General features: G+C 46.8%; 5 protein-coding genes across 7 annotated transcripts in view; 4 read left to right on the top strand and 1 right to left on the bottom strand.

Moving 5' to 3' along the window:
- Window positions 1-606: 606 nt before the first annotated feature.
- On the bottom strand, window positions 607-2956 carry LOC105900288 (cerebellin-1-like). The gene is made up of 5 exons (XM_031579116.2): window positions 2618-2956; window positions 2343-2373; window positions 2109-2180; window positions 1492-1632; window positions 607-1003 (listed from the first exon to the last, which is right to left on the bottom strand). The coding sequence occupies exons 1-5, from the start codon at window positions 2762-2764 to the stop codon at window positions 705-707; spliced, it is 690 nt and encodes a 229-aa protein (XP_031434976.1). The 5' UTR covers window positions 2765-2956; the 3' UTR covers window positions 607-704.
- Window positions 2957-4103: 1147 nt separating this feature from the next.
- Window positions 4104-15898, top strand: LOC116223200. 2 transcript variants are annotated; one of them, XM_031579089.2, is made up of 2 exons: window positions 4104-5284; window positions 14412-15898. In XM_031579089.2, the coding sequence occupies exon 2, from the start codon at window positions 14727-14729 to the stop codon at window positions 15765-15767; it is 1041 nt and encodes a 346-aa protein (XP_031434949.1). In that variant the 5' UTR covers window positions 4104-5284; window positions 14412-14726; the 3' UTR covers window positions 15768-15898. The 2 variants fall into 2 exon arrangements, with proteins under 2 accessions (XP_031434949.1, XP_031434948.1); XM_031579088.2 differs by lacking the exon at window positions 4104-5284 and adding an exon at window positions 9063-9155.
- An 87-nt stretch (window positions 15899-15985) lies between these two features.
- On the top strand, window positions 15986-18306 carry LOC116223113 (translation initiation factor IF-2-like). Its single transcript, XM_031578580.2, has 4 exons — window positions 15986-16118; window positions 16160-16842; window positions 17353-17461; window positions 18159-18306. The coding sequence occupies exons 1-4, from the start codon at window positions 15986-15988 to the stop codon at window positions 18299-18301; spliced, it is 1068 nt and encodes a 355-aa protein (XP_031434440.1). The 3' UTR covers window positions 18302-18306.
- Window positions 18306-18669, top strand: LOC122133432 (PH and SEC7 domain-containing protein 1-like). The gene has a single exon (XM_042709636.1). The coding sequence runs from the start codon at window positions 18388-18390 to the stop codon at window positions 18667-18669; it is 282 nt and encodes a 93-aa protein (XP_042565570.1). The 5' UTR covers window positions 18306-18387.
- Window positions 18324-22632, top strand: part of LOC105900285 (PH and SEC7 domain-containing protein 1) — a 28246-nt gene continuing 23937 nt past the window's right edge. The window contains exons 1-2 of one of the 2 annotated variants that reach the window (XM_012827547.3): window positions 18324-18766; window positions 19448-19909. In XM_012827547.3, coding sequence (XP_012683001.2) covers window positions 18687-18766; window positions 19448-19909 — 542 coding nt within the window. In that variant the 5' untranslated portion in view covers window positions 18324-18686. The remainder of the gene's footprint in view (window positions 18767-19447; window positions 19910-22632) is intronic. The other variant, XM_031579086.2, reaches the window with a different exon arrangement.

The raw sequence follows: 22632 nt of genomic DNA on the forward strand, positions 1-22632 counted from the left end.
CCCCCCCTTCTGGACAGACGTTGTACTACAGGTGCAGTCTAGAATATTTGCTGGCCGTTTGCTGAAAAGGTTGATGTTGAAGCAATTAATACATTGCCATTTACCTAGCAGGCATATCTGATCACATTCTGTGAAAAAGATGTACATTTAGAAACCTGAAACTCATAGGTTCAGGGAATGAACCAGTGAAAATTGCTGGAGACATAAACCTGATATTTTCAAATACGTCTGTGTTAAATCTATATTAAAGTTCTTTAATAAAGAATGGTATTCTACTTTTGCTGATCAGATACTGATGTATGCATATATTATATGAGAATTGAGAGAATAGTAAAGAGAATAGTGATTTGTGATATGCCTCTTACAGTGTAGCAATCAATGGTAGCAGGAGGCCACTGATCGCCACTAAGGGGTGCTGTTGCTCTTGTTATTATAATATTCTTTTGGGATAGCAGGTTGCCCCATCCATCTCCCTATATTTTGGATCCAAATATATACACATATGCACAAAAATACACACATGCACATGCACGCACAGACAGACAGACAGACACACACACACACACACAGGTAGAACAAGATAAAAAAAACTGATGGAAAAATCACTGTGATACAATGAACTTTATTGATTATAGTTTTGATTATTATCAAATATGTTCCCATCTGACATCAAATCATCTGCTCACTTGAATCCATCAAAGGATCTACTGAACTGATCTGGGGTAGAGCAGAAATCCACTGAAAGTATTAATATTGGAATTGATGCTGGCTGCAACGCTGTATCCTTTGGGGAGGCTCATATACAACCTGTCCCCTACTTCTAGCTCCAGAACCACTGAGTTGGAGGCATAGTCCTCGTTATCACCTTTGTCCTGGGTTTCCCAAACCAGCAATACTTCCTGATTGTTCTTCATCAACTTGATACCGATATCTGCCTCATACACCCAGCTGTAGGTGGTGAAGGTCAAGAAGTAGATTCCTTTCACCGGAGCAGTGAACACACCTGTGACACAGGAGATACGTTAGATACGTTAGCTTAACTGACCATGAGTTAAAGGGAAGGTGCCTCCACACAGAAGATACGTTAGCTACGTTAGCTTAACTGACCATGAGTTAAAGGGAAGGTGCCGCCACACAGGAGATACGTTAGCTTAACTGACCATGAGTTAAAGGGAAGGTGCCTCCGCACAGGAGATACGTTAGCTTAACTGACCATGAGTTAAAGGGAAGGTGCCGCCACACAGGAGATACGTTATCTACGTTAGCTTAACTGACCATGAGTTAAAGGGAAGGTGCCTCCGCACAGGAGAACTGTAACGTCTACAAACTTAAAATGAAAAAGATACCAACGCAGTTACAGAAATGGGGTTGTGTCCATGGCTACTATTATTAAAAAACAATCATATTTCCTTCAGGTGAAATTACTTAAATGAATGTTGCTTGCACAAGAAAAGTCGCGGTTTGATGTCATTCATCGAGAATTGAATGCACCTGTATTTGAATTGTAGGCTCCTCCGATGTTAGTCAGTACATTGCCATAGACCACGGTCATCTCCTTGTCAAAAGGTCCTATTTGCCCAAAACCACTCTTTTCCCATGCTGAAGGCCGGAGAGCCGCAGTGAAGGCCACCTCTGAACACAAGACCAAGTCAAACAAACATTCTGGATACACAGCATGCAAAATGTTGGATTACTGTAACTGATAACTACTGTATATACTTTTGATAATTTAATTACTTATGATCAGTACTTTTTAAGGTCAGTTTCTGAGAAGCAAATGTGGACCTTTCCCTGTATTAAAGATAACAAGGCTGTTTTTCCCCCAAACAACTTCGTAAATACACTTTACTCTCTAATTTGTACCACTGTGACTAGCTGTACATTCACAAGAAACTGGACTGGTTTCCAACACACTTCACACATTAATCCCATCCACTTTTAGATCAAATCACAACATACATGTGTAACGTAGCTTCTGGCTCCTTGAAATGGCAGTTTCACAATTGTTGCTTATGCTCTTACTAAAGTGACATCCTTTTTTGTTATGATATTATATATCAAATAATATATGGTAATATTTAATTGCCAATATTGTGGTATAAATGTACCTTTTTGATTCCTTTGAATCTTTTCCACTTGGTATTCACATGTTGTCAGTCGAGCAGACAGACCCTTCAGATCTGTAAACATACACGCCATTAGATTTAGCAGGAAGCAGAACCAATTAAAAAGACCACTAGTCATAATCAAGAATTGTACAACAAATACTGATGGAACTGTCTCTTTAAGGGTCATACAGATTCACAGTAGAATAAAAGAAAAAGTTAAAGTCAAAGTCTTACCAGAAGAAGTGTTGTTTTCAGACAAATCTTTCTACAAAAGAAAAAGAGGCGGCAAAGAGGTCAGAAAAGAGGAAACTACTGTGTAGGGGAACATCACACAAGCAGTTGTAGCGACAAACAAAAGCTGAATATTTCATGAACTTTCACAAGTAACCCATTTTCTTCTGTAACTAGTGCTTCTGAGTTGAATCCACCGACTTGTAACGTAAAAACTTTTTTAAACCTCATATTTCACATCACACCAAACGACTGTTGAGTTATTTCTTAGTACTCACTGAGGAGGGATGGGTGTGGATCCTGTAGATTACGCAGGCCTCTATCACCAGTCCAAACAGTGCTAAGACCAGTATTTGGCCCATAAGTAGCAGCCTCTTCTCCAGAACTTGAACTCTCAGCAAGACACATGGGGTTTGGTCCTTCATCGTCCGTAATGCTCCTACAAGCTTTCCTCTGACAGATTTAGCTAGTGAACAAAAGGATGTGACATGACCTACAAAACTGTGTTATTATCAATTCATCAAATGTCTGGCCACATCCTGTTTCAAAAAATTGCTCAACTCATAGCTATTATGAAAAAGGCAGAGAATGCTGCACTTTAACGCATAGTGAACACAGCTGGTAAGATCATTGGTGCCCCACTCCCTTCCTTGCAAGACACATACACCACCCGCCTCACCCGGAAAGCTACCTCGATTGCGAGTGACACCAGCCACCCCGCACACAGTCTGTTCAGCCTCCTACCCTCTGGAAGAAGGTATAGGAGCCTCCGTTGCCGCACCACCAGACTCAGAAATAGCTTCATGCACCAAGCTGTCAGGAAGCTAAATTCTCTCCCCTCACTCCCCCCAGCCATATCCGTCAGTCTTTATATGTTTCACCGTGGGAGAGTGGGAAGCGTCCTATCGATTCCTTTGTATGTCTTGACATGCAAAGTAAATTGACAATAAAGATACTTTGACTTTTGACTTTGCCTATGAGAAAAGGAGGAAGTGTTGTTCAGTAGGCCATGTGCAGAAGGAAGATGGGATCAGGGTTAGCCACTACGGTAGCCCACAGTGCATGCAAACATGATAAGACACCTCACACATTTCCCATACTTCTTCCGAGATGGTCCTCTATCCATTGGAAGTGTGTGCTTCTGTTGTTTCCCTCTCATTCAGTGCTGATCCCCACGGTCTGACATGCTGCTCATGACACCACTGTCCACCTCTGAAGTCCAATGTCACTTTACTAGACCATAAGATCTGCAAAGGTACCTGATGTTGTCTTTGCAACATGGTTACACTGGTTGGGGTTACGGTCAGAATAGACCAGCCGGACATAAATGTTAATAATGCTTTAAGTATTAACATCAATAATTAATAACAATACATATTAATATTTAGTGTATTTAACAATGAACAACACACATTTAAAATAAGCATAAAATATACATCATCAAAACTGCAATTTTACAACATAACACTTCTCTGGTCAAATGTGATATATGACGAAAATGTCTGCATTACATGTGACATCTGATAACTTTTGTCATGGTTCTGACAAACATTCATTTTCACTCAAAAAACTTACTACAATTTATTTCATCCCTTCAAGTAGGTAGGGTGAAGGATGTCATGCATCCTTGTGAGTTTAAGATGAAATAAAAGATTTTTACTGAAGTTTCAAAGTAAGGGTTAACAAAGCAAGCAAAGACATAACATCTATGGCGACTCTCATGGGAGTGACCTATTGACCTATGTAACCTTTGTATAACCTCTGACCTCTGTACCTGCTCTGCTCAGACCATGGCTTTCTGATACAGAGCTGCTTGGCTAGTCTCAGAAGCGCTGAGGGACCTGACAAGTCACCTCTTTGTGGTGGCCCTGGCATGCGCAGATTTGGGCAAAGATCTGGGCTATGGACGAAATGGGCACAAGACAAAAAAAAAGACAACCTGAGATATTCCTAGATACCTTGATCTATATTACAAAATATCAGTTTAATTGCCGGATGTTAAAAACGAAATCTTGACACATGTCTATGATTTGTAGAAGACTGATAGAGATCACTTTGATTGATGTGTCTCCCATAGTGCAGGACTTCACCCAATCCGGTAGAACTCCCAAAGGGAAGACACTTCCATGATTGCCACTAGGTGGCGGTCTCTCTCTTGTAAGAAAACTGGTTGTGATCCCGGTGCAAAGGAACTAGATATATGTAGTAGCCCATTTGTAGCCTTCACAAGTATAAGAAGCTCAAGAATGGAGAGAGGAAATAATGTTTATACTTTATACTAGATATATATATATATATATATATTCTGTTCTGGATGGCAGGTTGGAGACGGGTTGCTCCTTTACAGAGCTATCACAGTTAATATAATTTAAGATGTGTTTGACACAGTATGTTACAAATCCATCTCCTTTGATCAGATATGTTTGCACATCTTTCTTCCACGAACGCATACAAGGGTAGGAGGCAAAGAGCTGACATGAAAATAATGAGGAATCGTCAGTAATATTGATGTTTTTTTTTTCTTTTTCTGTGGAGCACTCGAGAAACGACTGCAACGGAATACCTGAATGCGGAGGTGACATTATAGGCGTTCTAGTATGTGTGTTTAGGGAGTTTTAGCGCGAATGTCCTGCAGTGATAGTCATGTACTTCTTGTTAACCGCAGTTAGATGATCCAAGCATGCCGGCGCATACGATTTCGCGTCCCACCCCAGTTACACCCGAGGGAAGCAGACTATGGCGGACCTGTCCATTTCAGAACCGAGCGCATCCAACACCGCAACAGAAACAAACTCGGCAAGTCTTCTAAGAGCATCCGGTTGAAAGAGTCAGCGGGCCAGACAGCGGATTTTGGGGACCATCTTCTTCACCTTTTGCGTAATCAACATCATCGATGGCATCACACTTGCAAAATCCGGATTTTCAAAGTTGTTTCTATGGCAGGGGTAAGTCATGTCTTGTCTATTGTGACTATTGACGTGGGTTAAATTGCCATTATTCAACAGTCAGAATTAGTAGAATTAACACATTTTTAGCAAATAGCAGGTTGAAACTTTTAAAACCAACATGTAGGCTAAGTGTGATACAAATAACACAACTTTGTTTACATTCACATGTTAACACTAGTTCAAACTGTGGCTACTGAATATCATTTCAATATAACTATTTCTCAAAAGATTTCTAGTGTTTTTAAAGCTATATTGCTGACATCAAACCAAAAGTGATCAAATAGCAATAACTGCTGACGCCTCATTTTATCGATATGGTTTTATATACTTTTTTTGTAACTTAAAATCTAACTGTATGAATATATATAACAGACCAAAGCATATAGGCCTGCATGCTGGTAGGCATTGATCTAAAACTAGCTAAAAAGCAATGCAAAAAAACTTTGCAATCACCAACAACAGTATAGTTAGCACTGATAAAAGCTGGCGTGCATGCTGTGTCTTTTGGTGAAATAGTTGGCTGTGTGCTGTGTTTTGCTGTGAAAGCTTTTCTTACATTAACTAGTTGCCTATAAAACCATACCTCAAAAAGTGTCAAATTGTTGCATAGTTGGCTGTGTGCTGTGTTTTGCTGTGAAAGCTTTTTTTCCATTTTCATGGGGTGGTCCATCCCTGACCACAGAACTACATCACACACAGAACTACATCACACACACACACACACAGAACTACATCACACACAGAACTACATCACACACAGAACTGCATCACACACACACACACACACACACACACACACACAGAACTACATCACACACACACACAGAACTACATCACACACAGAACTACATCACACACAGAACTACATCACACACACACACAGAACTACATCACACACAGAACTACATCACACACAGAACTACATCACACACACACACACACACACACACACACAGAACTACATCACACACACACACACACACACACACACACACACAGAACTACATCAGAACTACATCACACACAGAACTACATCACACACAGAACTACATCACACACAGGCTTGGCAGCTAGTGGGAATAACAGGTGTGTTCATCTGTCTGTCATATGACCGTATACCATAAAAAAATGAATTTGAAGACGACACCAAACTAGTTGCCCATACAAGCATATCCGCATACCCTAGAAGAAGGTGGCGAGGTGGCGAAGGTGGCGAAGGTGGCGAGTCGCTGCATACTGTGGGTCCAAACTCCAGGCACTACACAGGTAGAGTTAATTTCTGTTCGGTTTTATTGCCTTATAATGTCGTTGGCAGCAGCTAAAATAAATAGCATCTTAACACATATATCACACATGTCACTTGATGTCTGGAAAATGTTCGGTTGGTGTCATTACAATTCATGAACGTTCTTGTGCAAAGCACCAAGGGAAAGACACAACTAAGCTACGTCCATGCTTTGACAATCTCTCAGATCACATACTGAAATCCTTAGGATATCTACGCAGATGTATCAGCACAAGTATCACAGCCATACTGGTGTCAAGACTTCTTGTGACCCACACTAAGCCGAGTGCTGCTCCACAGACTGAGCCTCAGATTCCACTGTCACTGATGCTTATGATCATTTCCATGGTAACCATCTTCCTCTTCCTCTCTTACCTCCTATTGAAAACAATAGGAATGCACAGTCACAGGGCAACAGGGCTGACAGGCAGGATACACCATGAGTGCTCACTGCATGAGATAGCCTCCATAATCAAAATGATTTGAACTCTCATACATACTTTGAACGATATACACATAAACATAAAGTACGCATATACCCTGTCACATGTGTCACATAAACATACGCCGCGTGTCATACGCACATACTTGATCACAAGTATAGAGAGAGGAAAGATGAGAGAGGAAATATGTCATGCAGTATAATGCTGATTTCCCCTCCACACACACACACACACACACACACACACACACAGAGGAAAATGAAAGAGACGAAAGAGGTACGTAGTTTACGACCACACACTTTTTTTTTTACCACCCCTGCAGATCTGCTCAGTGCTGCATTGCCCCTAAGGATGGATAGTCCCACAGCAGAGTGCAGTGCACCACTCTCCCTCCTGCACACGGAGATCTGACTGTCTGCCACTTAGCTGAAGGCATGAACCATTGATCCAGGCCCCTTGGTTGCTTCCTGGCCATATTATTCCTCCTCTGAGCATCTCAGCAACTGTGTAACTATACATTTTTTAATCGACGTCATGTGTTTGCCATCTTTTGATTCAGCTCAATTCTGCGGCGGAGTAGGCCTTCATGGTTGCTTAAACACAGAGACTGTAGGTTTACGATGACCAGCAGTCTTTCACTTATGGAAGTTTTATATTTACATTTCCCCCCCCCCCCCCCCCCCACTTCATCAGAAGTTCAAAGGCTGACACCCCTTTTGCAATTCTCAAATCCAAATGAGGATTTGCGTGCTGCATTAACCTTATTGTAGTTACCGGACCATTTTCAGATGAAAGAAAAGCTGCTTAAATCACTTAAGATGTCTGTTTGTGTAAGAGCCCTCTTTACCAGGGGGAATCCAGGATTTCATTGGATTTTCCCCCCTTATCAACTCTTTGAAAATAAAGGACAACACGCAACACTCAACACTCCCATCTCTCGTTTGCGTTTATGGGACGGGTGCCAGAATAAGAGTGCAGGGATTGCGTGTGTGTGTGTGTGTGTGTGTGTGTGTGTGTGTGTGTGTGTGTGTGTGTGTGTGTGAGGCTGAAGCCATCACTGACCTGCACATGGCATCTGGTGATGGTGGGGAGGGGGCAGTGGGCAGTGGAAGTGTTAAGACGGCCAGTGCTGAGTGGCCCTCCGCGGGCTTAGCTGTCACTTCCAGAAGGTGCTGCCGAGCAAACAATGGAACCTTCCAGTCTCGTCCGGGCAGTAAGAGCAGAGACTGTCAGACAGTGGTGACTTCTATAGACTGGAGGTGGGGATGGTGATGGTGATGGTGGATCATGTGCCAGTAATGCCCGTTTTTTTTCCTTTTCAGTGAGTTACCTGGGGTTAGAATATCTGTTTATGTTGTCCATGTCATACTTTATGAACATAGACCAATTAAACATTTGTACACTGCTTAAGTCACACAAGCACACATAAGTTTTATTCATTGTTTTTTTTTTTTTTTTTAATCTTTATTCAAATGAGGTGATTGAGTAAGTACTGAGGTGATGTCCAGGACGTCATCTTTTGTTTGGCAGCTCACCAGACTAATAACCCCGCCCCTTATTGTGCCCTGTGACCTTAGTACTTCCTCCTGCACTTTGAATTGAAGCGCCCTGCACCATCTGTCAGTGTGCTAAACACACTACTTTACTTCACTGTACTCGAGGAGGGCTGGCTGTCAGGAAGCCATCTGGGCCACCTGATTGGTGATCTGGGAGGAGGGCCTTAAGGAAATGACTGGCTGGCAGGAAAAGGCAGAGCCCTGATAGGTTCTGCAAGGGGAGGGGGGGGGGGAGAGGAGAGGAGAGGAGAAGGTGGGAGGAGGGAGGAGGGAGGAGGAGAAGACTCACTAAGTCGTGTGGGAGGCGTAAATCCAGTACGATGAACCGGCAAGGCAGGCAGTAGTCACAAGTCTGGATGGTAGAGAGGGAGTGAGAGAGAGAGAGAGAGAGAGAGAGAGAGAGAAACACACAGAGGAAAGGCACGAATTTGTGTGTGTATGTGTGTGTGTGGGGGGGGGGGGGGGGGGGAAGAGAGAGTCAGTGTGTGAGTGTGTGTGAGAGGGCAGGCTGAGAGAAGAGGCTGCTGCCTGTACTGCCGTTTATCAGGATGCTGAAACGATGAGAGATAGCAGAGGAACCCAAGGTAATACAGAACTGCTGCTGCTGGGTGTGTGGGTGTGTGTGTGTGTGTGTGTGTGTGTGTGTGTACGCATGCGTGTGTTTGCGTGTGTGTCGGTTTCTTGTGGTACAGTGATGGTGGAGGGAGAGGGGGTGGGGTGGGGTGGGGGAATCCTATTAGCCGGTGTACAGGAAAAGTAGGTCTAAATGCCCAGCTTACTAGTGCAAAGGCGGAAGTACAGCTACTGTAAGTGTCAAAGCTTGCGTGTGCTTTGAGAGAAGATTGATTTTGTTCAGTTATGAAACAGTTATGTTAAGTTGTTAAGTTAGGAGTCCAATCATTCATTCAAGTGGAAATGTTTTTATGTCAGGATATATTTATCTGTGGGATACTTGCCTGTTGATTGTGGTGGTGAATATCATCTCAGAACCACTTAAGTCTTGCATACATGTGAATTGTGAAGCCGTACAGAAATCATTTCATCAGACAGATGATGTATCTGTGACAGTGATTTCACTCGCAGAGAGACGTAGCTATAATTTGGAATTTTGTGAGAGTTAGAATAAAAAACTAATGTTTGTAATCATAATCCCAATGGAGTGAACTAAAAGAAAAAAGCAGTCCATGGATTCAAATATCAGTTTGCTGGAGATCTTCAGTTTAGTTGAAAAAGCTAACAAGTATAATTGGGGCCCCAGTATCGCAGTGGGCCGTGCTTAATTGGAGCCCCCAGTATCGCAGTGGGGCGTGCTTAATTGCATTATGCAGGTGGTGCCGTGGCCTTACTTTCCTTCGGAAGACCTAATTAATAAATGGCACAGACGTCTGTAGTCCTTCTGTCCAGGGGATTTCTAACGGGCTGTTATTGTAATTTCACTACTAATTAAACCTCGGCCCCATTCAGAACCACTTGTGTGTTCCGGTATAAACAGCCAATTCACTTAAGTGTTCCACGGAGGCTCTCGGGGGCAGTCTCGATCTGGTCTGTTTTCTGGACTGAACATTACACATTCAGATGGGGAATTTGACCCGCGGGCCTGGTATTGGTTTCAGGTGGTTCTCTATTACCTCTGTGTGTGTGTTTGTGTGTGCGTGTGTGCGCGTGTGCGTGTGTGCGCGTGTGCGCGTGTGTGTGTTTGATATGTCAGCTCACCATGTTAGCTGCAGTTAAAAGAAAATGCATTGATTGCATTGATAGAAAAAAGGTGTTGCAACTGCGAGTAAAACAATGTAGTCTGAAATCCGGGGACATTCACACACACACACACACACACCATAATACTACTGTGATATTACTGTCAACACACACATAGTTCTGGATTGACAAAAAACTGGAGAAAATTATTACAAACTTTTATTATAAATTGTTCCCCAAGCTAATCAACAAATATAAAATAGTCTTATAAATAGTCTTTAAATAATGTGTGTGCCTGTGTGTGTGTGTGTGCGTGTGTGTTTGTGTGTTTGCGTGTGTGCGTGCACGAGTGAGTGTCTGTGTGTGTGTTTACGTTGTTCAGTTACTCATGAATGTCTGATGTGCTTCAGTCTGGCCTCTTGCCTTTAGAGAACAGAATGCTGATTCATCAGTGGAGTCTTACAGTATTATTAACCGTTTGCTAAAACAAAAGAGCTAATGGATATCTATGAGTCATTTCATTTTTTATGTGTGTGTGTGTGTGTGTGTGTGTGTGTGTATTCATACATGTTTGTGCTGATCTACTTGTGTTTTTTTCAAGGCATATGCTAGCATTTTCATTGCACATGTGTGTATATGTGTATGTGTGCATGCAGTGTGTGTGCGTGTGTGTGTGTGTGTGTGTGTGTGTGTGTGCGGGTGTCATCCTGAAAAAGATAGCCTGCACTATGTCACGTCTTGTCCTCATATAACCCCACATTCAGAGAGGGGTGGCCCCAACCCCACTGTCTCTGCACGCAGCCAGCTGCCACCCAGCTGTGCAGGAGAACCACTCTCATCCACGGTCACAAACCTGACAGGGAAACTAAGCTTATTAGATCATTATTGTTCATACACTTCCTTTTCCTACTTCTGTATTTCATTTCTTTTGACGATATTCCTCCGGACCAATAGAGTATGTTTCTTATATTCCTCAGCACCAATAGAGTATGTTTCTTATATCCCTCAGCACCAATATAGTATGTTTCTTACACTCGGACAAGTATGACAGAGCGGCAGTGAGAATGAGGGGTTCTGAGGATAGAAGGTGAGGTCGCTGAATAACTGGACTGAATGTTCTGAGGATAGAAGGTGAGGTCAGTGAATAACTGGACTGAATGTTCTGAGGATGGAAGGTGAGGTCAGTGAATAACTGGACTGAATGTTCTGAGGATAGAAGGTGAGGTCAGTGAATAACTGGACTGAATGTTCTGAGGATGGAAGGTGATGTCACTGAATAACTGGATTGAATGTTCTGAGGATGGAAGGTGAGGTCATTGAATAACTGGACTGAATGTTGCGGCATCGATCAGTAAGGGACATTTGTGTGAATATGTTTAACTAATGGAAGTGCCTGTGCTATTCATTTTACATTTACATTTAGTCATTTAGCGGACGCTTTTGTCCAAAGCGACGTACAAGGGAGCTATCCCAAGTTCATCATGATTTGTTTTTTGTCTGGAAGGTCTGAAGTTTTGAAATTGATTTTCCCACTTCTAGAAAACTCTTGACTTGCTGTGTAGGTAACCTGCTAGCCCCAGTGTTAGATACTATATACAACAGTAGAGCTGTTTGATGGCAGCGGTGGTGGTGATGATTTTGGTGGTGGTGATGATTTTGGTGGTGGTGATGATTTTGGTGCTGGTGATTTTGGTGCTGGTGATTTTGGTGCTGGTGATTTTGATGGTGGTGATTTTGGTGGTGATGATTTTGGTGCTGGTGATTTTGGTGCTGGTGATTTTGGTGGTGATGATTTTGATGGTGGTGATTTTGGTGGTGATGATTTTGATGGTGGTGATTTTGGTGGTGGTGATTTTGGTGGTGGTGATTTTGATGGTGGTGATTTTGGTGGTGATGATTTTGGTGCTGGTGATTTTGATGGTGGTGATTTTGGTGGTGGTGATTTTGATGGTGGTGATTTTGGTGGTGGTGATTTTGTTGTGTGCTGGGCTGAGACGGATTTCTAACTAGCATGTACCACTCTTATGCTAAATGGCCAAATGCAATCTGTATTCGCTGAAGCTGAATCTGTTTATACAGAAGCCTTGTCTTGTCTGTCTACCGTCTTCCACCATCATTGTATTTAAACTACCATACCACCACCATTGAATCTGAACACTTATAATTAAAAAGCCTATCATAGACAGTAGTTCGTATAATCTTACAGATCCCTTCGGTCAGTCATCTTAATTTCATCATTCGGTCATCATTTAATTCTCTCTTTATCTTCAAAAATCAAAATGGAAATCTTTAATAATTAACATGCATGACTATGAATGAATATTTAAAGAAAACGATGTTCTGCCCTGCAGTGCTCTCTTCTTTCACACAGCACACAACCTGTGAAGAATGAGAAGCTGAACTTGTGTCCATGAATTGTTCTCGCATTGACAAGAAGCTTTTAAAGCTTTTATTTATAGTAGATCTCACATGTGTAGGACAGACGATGTCTGCCAACCCACTGGCTCCCAGACAATCCTCAACGCAAGACCTGCATGGTCAGCTTGGCCAAGGCATGGTTGCCATAGTGACTCTGTTGTTGGAAAACCAATGACGTGCCACACATTACTCTTAAGCTTTTTGCAAACAAGGACAAATACAAATCCTTCCCAAAGTCTTCCTTTGTTTGGAAGAGAGCACGATATCCAACACTAGCAAATATTGGCACAGCTTGGCATCTAAATCCCTCATCTTTTCCCTCAAAGCCTGTAAAAGGGGATTCTTTTACAGAGATAGGGAGGGAAACACCGAAATATTGTGGTTTAAAAATAGAAATACGGTACATGAAGATCTTACTCAAATACGTGGTGTACTACTGTGTGCTATAGTGTTTGTTGAGTACAGTTTGCCCGAGCTAGTGTCCACGCTGTTTTGAAAAGCTGTCTCGCTCTCGCTGTTAGCGCTCGCTAAGTCCTGATCCTGTTAATAGAAATACATCAGCGTTTGGACCAGGGGCCAGAGGGAGATGGGGTGCTTAATCTGTTAACTGCATCACTCTCAAAGAAATGGACACATCAGACATCAGACTACCGTAGAACATAGCCTAGAAGATTATGGGAAACAACTTCATATGGACAAATTCATGACTGTGTGTGTGTGTGTGTGTGTGTGTGTGTGTGTGTGATGTGTGATCGTGTGTGTGTGTGTGTGTGTGTGTGTGTGTGTGGTGTCGTGTGTGTGTGTGTGGTGTGGTGTGTGTGTGTGTGGTGTGTGTGCTTTTGAGACCAAGAGAGAGAGAGAGAGCGAGAGGGATAAAACAACTACGCAAACCGGGCACTTCCTATAATTGTGTCAGACGTCTCTATCTAATCTAAGCAAACCTGGCATGCCTGATACTAAGGACTGCACACACACACACTCACACATACACACACACACACACACACACACACAAACTCACACATACACAACACACACACACACACCACCACACACACACACACACACACACACACACACACTCACGCACACACACTAGTCCTCATACATGTGCAGACCTCACACACTCACAGCCGAGTCACCAGCGATCCCCGCTGCAGGGACTCTGGCTAGTCTCAGACTTTTGATGGTCAACCAGCATCGCCGCGGAGATGAGGCCCATGTGGCCGTGGATCCCAGGCCTTTAATTAGCCCCCAACAGGCCTTTAATTAGCTCCCAAGCACATTTAGCTCCTCCGCAGAGATACAGCCATCACCCCTAGGCACTCACTGCAGGGGGCTCAGAGATCAACCTCGCCATTTTAGTAATGGTCACACTTTTATCTGGTTGATATCTTAAGCCCTTTTAAAGTGGTCAGCGTGGTAGTGGTTTGTTTGATAGCTGCAGGATCAAATGGGTTGTACTCTTTGACGATATCTTTTTTTTCAGACTGTGGTACCCATTTAATGCGTGCATGGCTGTAGTCCCTCTCCATTGATGCCACCATGTGTCATACCGAACCGTGTATCCTCCCAGCTGGGTTGGACCACATGCAGTGTGTTTGGTGCAGTATAGTTGGAACTGAAATATAGTTGGAAAGTGTTTTGAAGGGCCCCCTAGAGACTAGTCTAGCCAGCTGTAATAATGCAACTCTGTGTCTCATCCTCTCTTTTCCTCTCTCTAACAGCCTGTACTGAAGATGAGCTGGGACCTCAGGCAGATCCTCATCGCTGTTTTCCTGCAGTCCAGAAGTCTGCAAGAGGGACTGCAGTAGCCGTGACCATAGCTCTGGGAGTCGTACGGCAGGAAAACCAAAAAGCACTGACGCTAATCAGGTGTGACAGGACCGTGCCTTCTGAGGGATCATGTCTCAGTCAGGCAAGGTCTACCACGTGTATGTGGAGGTGCGAGACGGGGAAGTGCTAGACCCCTTGATGCTCCAGAGGCCAGATCTGCTCCCGGGGTCCCAGCGGACGTCGCCCACCTGGCCCACAGCCCCGCCATGTCCCCGGGGTTGTCACACAGAGGCGGGGGCAGCACCCAGAGCCTGTCCTCAAACAAGTCCTCCTCCAGGCACTCCGTGAGCTTCCAGCTGGGCCGCGCGGAGGAGCAGTGCCACGGAGTGGGGCATCACCGCCAGAGCCTGCCCTGCGACGGGTTCGGCCACCACCTGCTCTCCGGCCTGCAGACCGGCCACAACGGCATCCTGATGCGGGCGCGCTCCACGGAGAGCGAGCCTTTCTACGGACGGGAGAACCACATCGCGGGGAGGTACACGGCACCGCCGACGCCCAGCGCGGGGCGCCGCTCGTACGGAGCGCCCGGCAGAGACGGGGAGGGCCGCAGGTCGGTGGTCACCTACAGCTACATCGAGAAAGGGAACATCCAGCCGGCGGTGGACAGCTCGCACAGCTCCCTGTGCCAAAGCGAGCCGGAGAACCCCTTCAACCGGGCCCTGGAGGAGGAGGAGGAGCGCGCGGCCAGCCTCATGCGGAACAGGCTCAGCGACCCGGCCCGCTTCAGCAGCTGGGAGTCCCTGGGGAGCTCCAGTCCCCAACTCACGCCCTCACAGAGGCACTCACTGAACCTCCGGCGCGCCACCATGGACTCCATCGCCCGAGAGGCCACCTACCGCGCCCTGGAGGAGTTCGGCTCCCCGCAGATAAGGCGCCGCTTGGAGGTGCAAAACCACCAGCCCCAGGACCAGTACCAGTACCAGGCCCAGCCCCGCTGTCGCTCCTGGGGTGGGTCTCCGGTTCTGCCTCGAGGCACCAGCACCCTACCCACCAACGCCCACCTCATGGACTTGGATGGGAACCACTCTGCCCACGGCCTGCCCAGAAGCCCGGCACTGATCAGCTGTCCGCCCACGTCAGGCAGGCCTACTACACCATGTCCCCCCCCAGCACACGGGCCCACACCCACGGATCTCCAAACCAGCGGCCGTGGCACGGTGACGACAGTCCCAAGCTGCCACACAAATACGGTCCTGCTCTGCCGTCGTGCAAACCGACCGCCATTCAGCACGAGATACCGGCCATGACCGTCACTAAGGCTCCCGGTAACCCCGGTAACCACCAGAGGGTGAATCACCACCTTGCCGACAGCCCTCGCCCCTCTCCCCGGGTCAACTTCAGCCTGGACGCCGCCTCCAAGGCCAAAGCGGACGAGGAGGGCACGAATCACCTGAGCGGGAGAAGGAGCGTCTCGCCGTCCGCCAGCCCGGACCTGGCCCGTCGGCTGGCCGAGGAGGCGTCCAAGATGTCCTCCCTCTTCATGGAGAGGAGGAGCCCGTCTCCCGTGCCGTCGAGTGGAGAGGACACCAACCGGTCCGACAGCCCGCCCAGGATCGGCAGCCTGTCCAGGGACTCCCAGATCTACGCCAGCCTGCAGGGCCTGGGCTCTCCAGCGCAGTCCCACTCCGACATCAGCCAGGACCACCACTGGGCCGAGAGGGAACCTGCGAAGTGCGCTCCGCAATCGGGACACGCCGCGCCTCTACCGCCGTACAGGAGTGGAGCGTCCCCCGGCCTGGCCAGGCTGCACCGCCTGGACATAACGCCCTCCCCCATCAGGGACCCCCGCTGGAGATGGGGGAGTTTGTGGGGAAGGCCAGCCCCACCCCGCACCGCCATCAGCCCCCGCAGTACACCGGGGACAGCTGGTCCCCCAGCCTGGAGCGCAAGCAGCAGGCCACGTGCTACGCCCAACAGTCAAGGGACGGCCCAGAGAACCACCGCAGCAGGGGCTACGAGGGACACGCCGCCGAGACGCCCGTCAGCTGGACCTCCCAGCTGCAGCACTGGAGGGAGGAGAGGCAGACGGAGGAGCAGGAGAAATCCATCCGGCTTCACGGCACAACTCCTCCGGTTATCTCCTCCCGAGAGGTGGATAAGAGGAGAAGGAATGTATCGGAGGCAGAACGAGGTGGAGGTGGAGGTGGAGGTGGAGGCGGCAGTGGGGGTGGTGGTGGCACTCCAGGCTTATCTAAAAGCTCTAGCGGTGTCACCGGGAGCATCGGGGACAGTTCGCAGTTGGAGAGAGACTGCCTCTCCGCGGAGTCGTCCAGCCAGACCAGCCAGAGGAGCAGCAACGGGAACAACACTGCAGGGGTGCAGGTGTGTGTCTGTCTGTGTGTGTGTGTGTGTCTGTCTGTCTGTCTGTGTGTGTGTGTGTGTGTGTGTGTGTGTGTGTGTGTGTGTGTGTGAACAACACTGCAGGGGTGCAGCAGGTGTGTGTGTGTGTGTGTGTGTGTGTGTGTGTGTGTGTGTGTGTGTGTGTGTGTGTGTGTGTGTGAATAACACTGCAGGGGTGCAGCAGGTGTGTGTGTGTGTGTGTGTGTGTGTGTGTGTGTGTTGTGTGTGTGTGTGTGTGTGTGTGTGTGTGTTATTTGATGGCTCATTCAGTTATCGCTTTCTAGTTTTCTAACCCTGCTAATCAATATAGATAGTCAATATAGATAATCAATATAGATGTCATTTCTCTCTGATGGCAGTACATTGGCAGAAATAAACATGGGGGATACGTGTTGGATGGCTGTTCTATTTCTACGCTACTTCTGTCCATCCAGACATTCACCTGTATTCTTGTCACGTTAAGCCGTGTGAACGCTCTGTGCTTTGACCTAGTCTGAAGACGCGTCGGGGTTGGAGTCTGCCCTGCGTTCTCAGAAGATAGCTCGTGCCAAATGGGAGTTCCTGTATGGGGCGCCCGCTCACGACCAGCGTGGACCCAAAGGTAAAAGCCGGCTCCCTTTTGTTGCAGTCATGTTCTCCCAACTTCCCCCCCTTGTGATTACGCCGGATCCTGGCTGCCCCATTCACTTCTACTTATCTCTCGCTTTCATCGGCCCCTCCTACAAACCAAGCTGCTGGCCTTTAAATGCACGTGTAATCCAATTATGTGCAGGGATAGAGGCACCCAAACATGGCCGCCCAGATTCACTGGCTTTGTGAAACACTGTGGAGCTACATATGGTATTTGTGTTTTTCCAGCTTTAGCTGTTTCCCCTTGGGTCAGCATAGATTAGATTGGTCTACGTGGTTTATCCATAAATAATGAGGCTGGTGTCCATCTGTCTGCTTACCCCTCCGTCCGCTCTGGTTTGGTGAGGAAGTTGTCCTTTAACCACAGGAACACAAATCATCACATAATCAAATAACTTACACATTTCTAACTGCACATCAGAACTTCTTACAAGATCACTTCCCCAAACCCTGCTCATTAAAACGGTGTTACATTTGTATCAACAGACAGGAAACAGCTACTTAGACAGTTTTATATTTGATAACTGATCAATCGCCAATCAACTGATCAGAGCACTGGGCGTAATTTTCGTCTCTGTGAAATGAATGGATTCAAATGCAACAATATAGTGCAATATACTCAACACTTCTCAACCCAAAACATGTGCTTTTCCTCTTCCCTACGTCAGACACTCCTAGTGCCTGCACTGCGCCCTCTAGTGGCCACTCCGGTAAGCCTCCCGCCCCGTCCTCTCCTCCTCCTCCCTGCCCAGGAAGCCCCAGCGAAGCCGCAGGGCCCAGGGCCCAAAGAAGGACGAGTTCCACCGCCTGAGCTATCACGAGGTGCAGCACGTGGAGGTGGAGCTGGTCGCCGCATCGCCACCCTCGCCCGGCGCCCCGCCGGGCACCTCCCCACGCATGGGCATCATCCGCCGCACCATCAAGTACTCGGAGACGGACCTGGACGCCGTGCCCATGCGCTGCTACCGGGAGACGGACCTGGACGAGGTGATGCTGGCGGAGGATGAGGAGGAGGAGGAGGAGGAGAGGAGGGGGGCGATGACGACTCGGCGTTCGGGAGTGAGCGGAGCGTGCTGGGCACCTCGGGCGGACGGGGCGGACGGGGCCCCGGCGGCAGGAGGAGGGCGAAGGGGGTCGAGGAGGAGCCGCTGGAGGAGGAAGAGGAGGAGGGGGTGGTGAGCTGGGCCAGCGTGAGGATGCTGGGAGACAGGAAGAGACAGGCGGCCACCACGCGCCACCACGAGGAGGACGAGGTGCTCAGCCGCCTGCTGAAAGGGTGAGGGAGATCACACACACACACACACTCACTGTCTCTCTCTCACACACACACACCACATTCACACACACACACTCACACACTCACTCACTGTCTCTCTCTCACACACACACACACACATTCACACACACACACACACTCACTGTCTCTCTCTCTCTCACACTCACTCACACACTCACACACTGTCTCTCACACACACACACACACTGAAGTATATACATTTGGTCCTTAATAATTGCATCATTTAAACAGTCCTATGTTACCTATATCACATTATAATATCTTCACAAGGTATACTCACACAGACACACATCCATAAAGCCACTTCACACACTCATACGTATGCCATGTTGTATATATAAGACCTCACACTCACTCACTCACACTCTTTCTCTATATCTCTTTCTCTCTGTCTTTCTCTGTCTCTCTCTCTCTCTCTCTATATATATATATCCTATATATATTATTTAATTTTTTTTGGTCATTCAAAGCCACATACAATGAAACGTTCCCTGAATTAAGAATATCTTAATTACTGTATACCCTAAATGAACATGACTGGTCTATATAACCCCAACCCTAAATGGAACATGACTGGTCTATATAACCCTAACCCTAAATGGAACATGACTGGTCTATATAACCCTAACCCTAACCCTAAATGGAACATGACCCCTCTAGGTGTCCCCTCACCTGCAGCCCCTCAGACAGCCATTCCAACAACCAATCAACCATCAAGTCCCCCGTCGCCGTGGGCAAACCACGCCACATCTCGGCCGACAGCCTGGACACCTTCAGCCGGCACTTTGAGTGCATCATGGAGTCTCACCGCGCCAAGGGCACGTCCTACAGCAGCCTGGACAGCGAGGACATGACCTCCAGCGGCCCGCCGGTCTTCACCTTTGACCTCCCGACCCTCACCCCTGAGATCCAGAGCCAGATCTGTGCGAGCGCACGGCAGATCAGCAAGCTCAGCTTTGCCCCGCTGGCCCGAGCAGAACCCCTGAGTCTATCGGACCGCACCGGAGGATCGGACCCGACGCTGGCGCCCTTTAAGGAGGATGACAGCGGCTCGGAGGACGACACCAACAGCAGCACCACAGACATGCCCATGTCTGAAGGCAACCTGGACTCACCACTCGGGTCAGTGACATGGAGACTGCATGCACACACACACATTACACAACACACACACACACACACACAAACACACACAAACACACACACATTACACAATACACACACACACACACAAACACACACACACACACACACACACACACACACACACAGACAAATACACACGTACACACGCTTGCTTGCTTGTAGTTGTCCATCGAAGCCGATGATGACGTCCACTTCTGACTTTCAACTGAGAGTTTTCTGGTGGCTGTATAGTCCTATCCTGGATCCACAGGTCTTGTCGCAGGTGGGACATGTGTATGTAATAGGTCTTGATGTTGCTTCCTGCACTTTTCCTGAAGTTGTTGGGCTGTGAAGACCATGTCGACTGTACTCCTGTTCTTTCTGAAGCCACACTGTGATTCTGGGAGCAATGACTCTGTGATGTTGTTGAGTAGCCTCTGCAGCAACACCTTTGCCAGGACCTTACCAGCAACAGCAAGGAGTGATATACCCCTGTGGTTGCCACAGATGGTCTTGTCACCTTTGTTCTTGTATATGGTGACAATTTTGGCATCTCTCCATTTCTGTGGGATGTTTTCATCAGCCCATACTTTAGTGATGTGTTGATGTAGCGCTCTTGTACAGAGGTAACCACCCTGTTTAAGCAGTTCCGCAGGGATATTGTCCATGCCAGGAGACTTGTTGTTCTTCAGGGAGCGGACGGCTGACAGAACATCCAGGGAGGTCCGGGGTTGGTTAAGGTTGTCAATCGGTGGAAGTTCAGGCAGTTGATCCAGGATGGCGTGGCCTGCTTCAGAGTCCTGAGTATTAAAGGGTATTAAACTGTTCAGCCCACCTCTCCAGTACACTGCTCTGGTCTTTTAGGACTCTGAGCCCATCTGCTGTTTTCAGGGGAGTGATGCAGTGGTTTGTTGGGCCGTAGATAGATTTGACTGCATTGTAAAAGTTATGCATATCATTTCTATCAGCGAAAGACTGGATTTCCTGTGCCTTCTCTGTCCAACACTTGTTTTGCACATTACACAACACACACACACACACACACACACATGTCACATTACACAACACACACACACACACACATAAACAAACACATACACGTTACACAATACACATGCACACATAAACACACGCATACACATTACACAATTCACACACACACATACACATACACATGTACACACACACACACTTCACTTCACATACACATAGTCTACACCCAGAATACTGTACAAATGGGAGCAAGACAGACACATTTTGAGCTCAGCCCAATTGTATCTGTTTGATCGAATCTATTGATTCATGCTCCTTGTGATATTGTTAACATGTAGTATTAGTGCACAAACACACAGACACACAAGTAATAGGTGCTGTATGGACAACACACACACACTTACACACACACACACACACACACATACACAAACACAGTATCCTATTACACTATCCTCCTCCGGGCACAGAGGATCATGTGTATGCCCATGTCCACACACACACACACACACACACACACACACACACACACACACACACGAGTGCTAAGTGGCTGCAGTGCTTTCGTGTTTCTGTGTGACACACTCTAATCTGTCCGGGGCAGATGTTTGACAGCACAGCAGATGGTAATAATGGGCTTCCATTTCTCAATGATAGAGCAAATCCACCCTGACATGCTTCATGTGCTTTCCCATTCGTGTGTGTGCGTGTGCGTGTGCGTGTGCGTGTGCGTGTGCGTGTGCGTGTGCGTGTGTGTGTGTGTGTGTGTGTGTGCTTTCCCCTGCACCAGTCGGAAGATTTCCACCATTTTCTTTCTTTATTTCTCTTTTCTGTATTTGTGAGGTGGTGGTCATTTCACTGTGTGAGTTGGTTGTTTCCTCTCTCGGTTTGCAGACGTTGACTCTCGTATGTGCGTTTATTCTGGAGGTGGCAAATGTGTCGTGCTGATGTCAGGTTGTGCTTCCAAAATATGAATCTCTGCTCTGTATGTGTGCCACTGTATGGCTCAGATGGGTGGATTAAGTTAGGATTTAAACCACTTAATTCAGCTGCTCCTGAAATGAAATGCAATGTGAAGTGCTGTTTCCAGAAGATATTTGTGGGTTCATGTTAAAGTCCTCCACTAGGGGGTGCTAGAGACTTGTTTTGGGCACTGTATGTTTTTAACTCTTGGGAATGGACGCGGAGTGTTTTCATTCAAGATCTGGGACAGTTTTAGTCCAGAAAAATAGTTTGTCTGTAGCTTGTCTTTACCTACTGGTATTGAGAAACGTTTTGTGGGAATAATAGTGACTGACTTCCTCAAAATCTCACTGAAACTTTGAGATTGCCGATACATATTCATTGATTTGGCGGCTTTATGTGTCAACATGGCTTTGAAATGTTTAAACTACTGTTCGGTGTTTGAGAAGTGCTTCTCATGTCCGTCTCCAGTCTTCAGCTCTGCACCCCACCCCCTGCTGTTCTGACACCTGGTTCCTCCAGCACATTCCTCTTCCTGTTGAAGCAGCCAATCAGATCTGGAGCTCAGCCAGACCTACTTGCTCTCTATGACATCTATTGATGGACTTCCTTGCCTCTACATTCTCTGAGTTGAGAATATTTTATAAATAATACGGTGAAAGATCGTGTTGATGGGTCCTTATTGGTCAACCATACATAGATCACGTCATGTCCGCATATAGTAATTAGAAAAGTAATGTGTGAGTAATTTAAATCACATTTAT

This window comes from Clupea harengus, chromosome 13, assembly GCF_900700415.2.
Source record: "Clupea harengus chromosome 13, Ch_v2.0.2, whole genome shotgun sequence".
NCBI classification, from domain to species: Eukaryota; Metazoa; Chordata; class Actinopteri; order Clupeiformes; family Clupeidae; genus Clupea; species Clupea harengus.

What these genes read in the sequence shown, in the direction of transcription:
- LOC105900288 (XM_031579116.2), bottom strand. Translation starts at nt 2,764, where the DNA reads ATGAAGGACCAAACCCCATGTGTCTTGCTGAGAGTTCAAGTTCTGGAG. An exon ending in GATTCAAAGGAATCAAAAAG is followed by an intron (nt 1,633 to 2,108) that starts GTACATTTATAC and finishes TCTTGTGTTCAG; the next exon opens with AGGTGGCCTTCACTGCGGCT. An exon ending in AGCCTACAATTCAAATACAG is followed by an intron (nt 1,004 to 1,491) that starts GTGCATTCAATT and finishes CCTGTGTCACAG; the next exon opens with GTGTGTTCACTGCTCCGGTG.
- LOC116223113 (XM_031578580.2), top strand. Translation starts at nt 15,986, where the DNA reads ATGTCCTCCCTCTTCATGGAGAGGAGGAGCCCGTCTCCCGTGCCGTCG. An exon ending in GATCTACGCCAGCCTGCAGG is followed by an intron (nt 16,119 to 16,159) that starts GCCTGGGCTCTC and finishes GACATCAGCCAG; the next exon opens with GACCACCACTGGGCCGAGAG. An exon ending in CGACCAGCGTGGACCCAAAG is followed by an intron (nt 17,462 to 18,158) that starts GTAAAAGCCGGC and finishes TCCCTACGTCAG; the next exon opens with ACACTCCTAGTGCCTGCACT.
- LOC122133432 (XM_042709636.1), top strand. Translation starts at nt 18,388, where the DNA reads ATGGGCATCATCCGCCGCACCATCAAGTACTCGGAGACGGACCTGGAC.
- LOC116223200 (XM_031579089.2), top strand. Translation starts at nt 14,727, where the DNA reads ATGTCCCCGGGGTTGTCACACAGAGGCGGGGGCAGCACCCAGAGCCTG.